We start from the raw sequence: 1937 nt of genomic DNA, 5'->3' as shown, positions 1-1937 counted from the left end.
CTAGGTCTTGTTTTAATTATTTAATCAGTCAACTATGGAACATTAAAAACAAAGAAAGCCATACCACCTGTTTAATTGTATGGCTCCTATGTTAAAAACAAAGAAAGCCATACCATCTGTTTAATTGTATGGCTCCTATGCTAAAAACAAAGAAAACCATACCATCTCTTTAATTGTATGGCTCCTACATTAAAACAAAGAAAACCATACCATCTCTTTAATTGTATGGCTCCTACATTAAAACAAAGAAAACCATTCTGTCTGAATATATTTATATCGAAAACGATAGAAACAAGTTTATGAATGCTATTTAAGAAACAAGAATGAAAACACAGTTGTTACATGCTAATCTCATGTTAATAATCATACAAGCATTCTTGCTGAAGACTCCAATCTGCATATAACTACTTGTTACATGCCTTTTAACAACAATAAAAATATAGCGGGCAGATGGATGAAGAAACTCATGCTTGAATTAATGGTAAAATTGTTGACTGAATAATCTCAGGATTAAAAATCAACAATGAAAAACAAGTACACACTTTATCCAAAGTTGACTGATTAAATAATTAAAACAAAACCTGGAGTGTGAAAACACTTTATCCATAGTTGATTGACTAAATAATTAAAACAAACCTAGAGTGTGAACACACTTTATCCATAGTTGACTGACTAAATAATTAAAACAAGACCCAGAGTGTGAACACACTTTGGCTTAAAATAGGAGCCATACAATTAAACAGGTGGTTTAGTTCAACACATCCACCGGACACGCTTGTGTTTAATGGAGATAACTAGTTCAACATATCCACCGGACATGCTTGTGTTTAATGAAGATAACTAGTTCAACATATCCACCGGACACGCTTGTGTTTAATGAAGATAATTAGTTCAACATATCCACCGGACATGCTTGTGTTTAATGAAGATAACTCGTTCAACATATCCACTGGACACGCTTGTGTTTAAGGAAGATTTTTTGGATTTGTACATTTTTTTACTACCTCCCTCTGTATGCCCAACTTCGTTAGTGATTGAAGAGAATCTGTAATACTGTCTCCTTCTGCATGTTAAACTTGGTTAGTGAGAAGAATCGGTATCCTTTAACCTCCAGTTAGCAGACTAACTGACTACTCGAGGTAAATCGACAATGACACAAGTATATACTGACAACATTAAATGATAATTATTTGTTGATCTCAAAGGAAACGTATTCTGCTGATGGAGTCACGTTCACATCAAAACCTGAAAACAAAATTGATTAAAGTAAGACCCACCTAGATAGCCGAATCCTTAGTGTGGCTACCGCTGCTAGATCACCCAGGATTTCTCCAACTGTGATTTCAGATGAATCAGTGATTTGTTCAAAACTTAGCGGTTTCCAATTCTTTAACTGTATGGCTCCTATATAAAAACAAATAAAACCATACCAACTGTTTAATTGTGTGGCTCCTACGTTAAAAACAAAGAAAGCCATACCATCTCTTTAATTGTATGGCTCCTACATTAAAAACAAAGAAAACCATACCACCTGTTTAATTGTGTGGCTCCTATGTTAAAAACAAAGAAAACCATTTATCTCCATTAAACACAAGCATGTCCGGTGGATATGTTGAACGAGTTATCTTCATTAAACACAAGCATGTCCGGTGGATATGTTGAACGAGTTATCTTCATTAAACACAAGCGTGTCCGGTGGATATGTTGAACTAGTTATCTTCAATAAACAATAGCGTGTCCGGTGGATATGTTGAACTAAAAATCTTCCTTAAACACAAGCGTGTCCAGTGGATATGTTGAACGAGTTATCTTCATTAAACACAAGCATGTCCGGTGGATATGTTGAACTAGTTATCTCCATTAAACACAAGCGTGTCCGGAGGATATGTTGAACTAGTTATCTTCAATAAACAATAGCGTGTGCGGTGGATATGTTG

The 1937-nt window shown here is 35.0% G+C and overlaps 1 protein-coding gene across 1 annotated transcript in view; it reads right to left on the bottom strand.

The window, feature by feature from the left end:
* The window catches only part of LOC106475108, a gene marked incomplete at its 5' end in the record, with an annotated part of 25028 nt that overhangs the window by 19301 nt on the left and 3790 nt on the right, over positions 1-1937 (bottom strand). Inside the window, one exon of the mRNA XM_022379316.1 lies at positions 1278-1404. Within this exon, the coding sequence (XP_022235024.1) occupies positions 1278-1404 (127 nt within the window). The remainder of the gene's footprint in view (positions 1-1277; positions 1405-1937) is intronic.

This window comes from Limulus polyphemus, unplaced genomic scaffold, assembly GCF_000517525.1.
Source record: "Limulus polyphemus unplaced genomic scaffold, Limulus_polyphemus-2.1.2 Scaffold8100, whole genome shotgun sequence".
Taxonomy (NCBI): domain Eukaryota; kingdom Metazoa; phylum Arthropoda; class Merostomata; order Xiphosura; family Limulidae; genus Limulus; species Limulus polyphemus.
The sequence above is the reverse complement of the archived record's forward strand: the minus strand, read 5'-3'. Positions and strand labels throughout refer to the sequence as shown.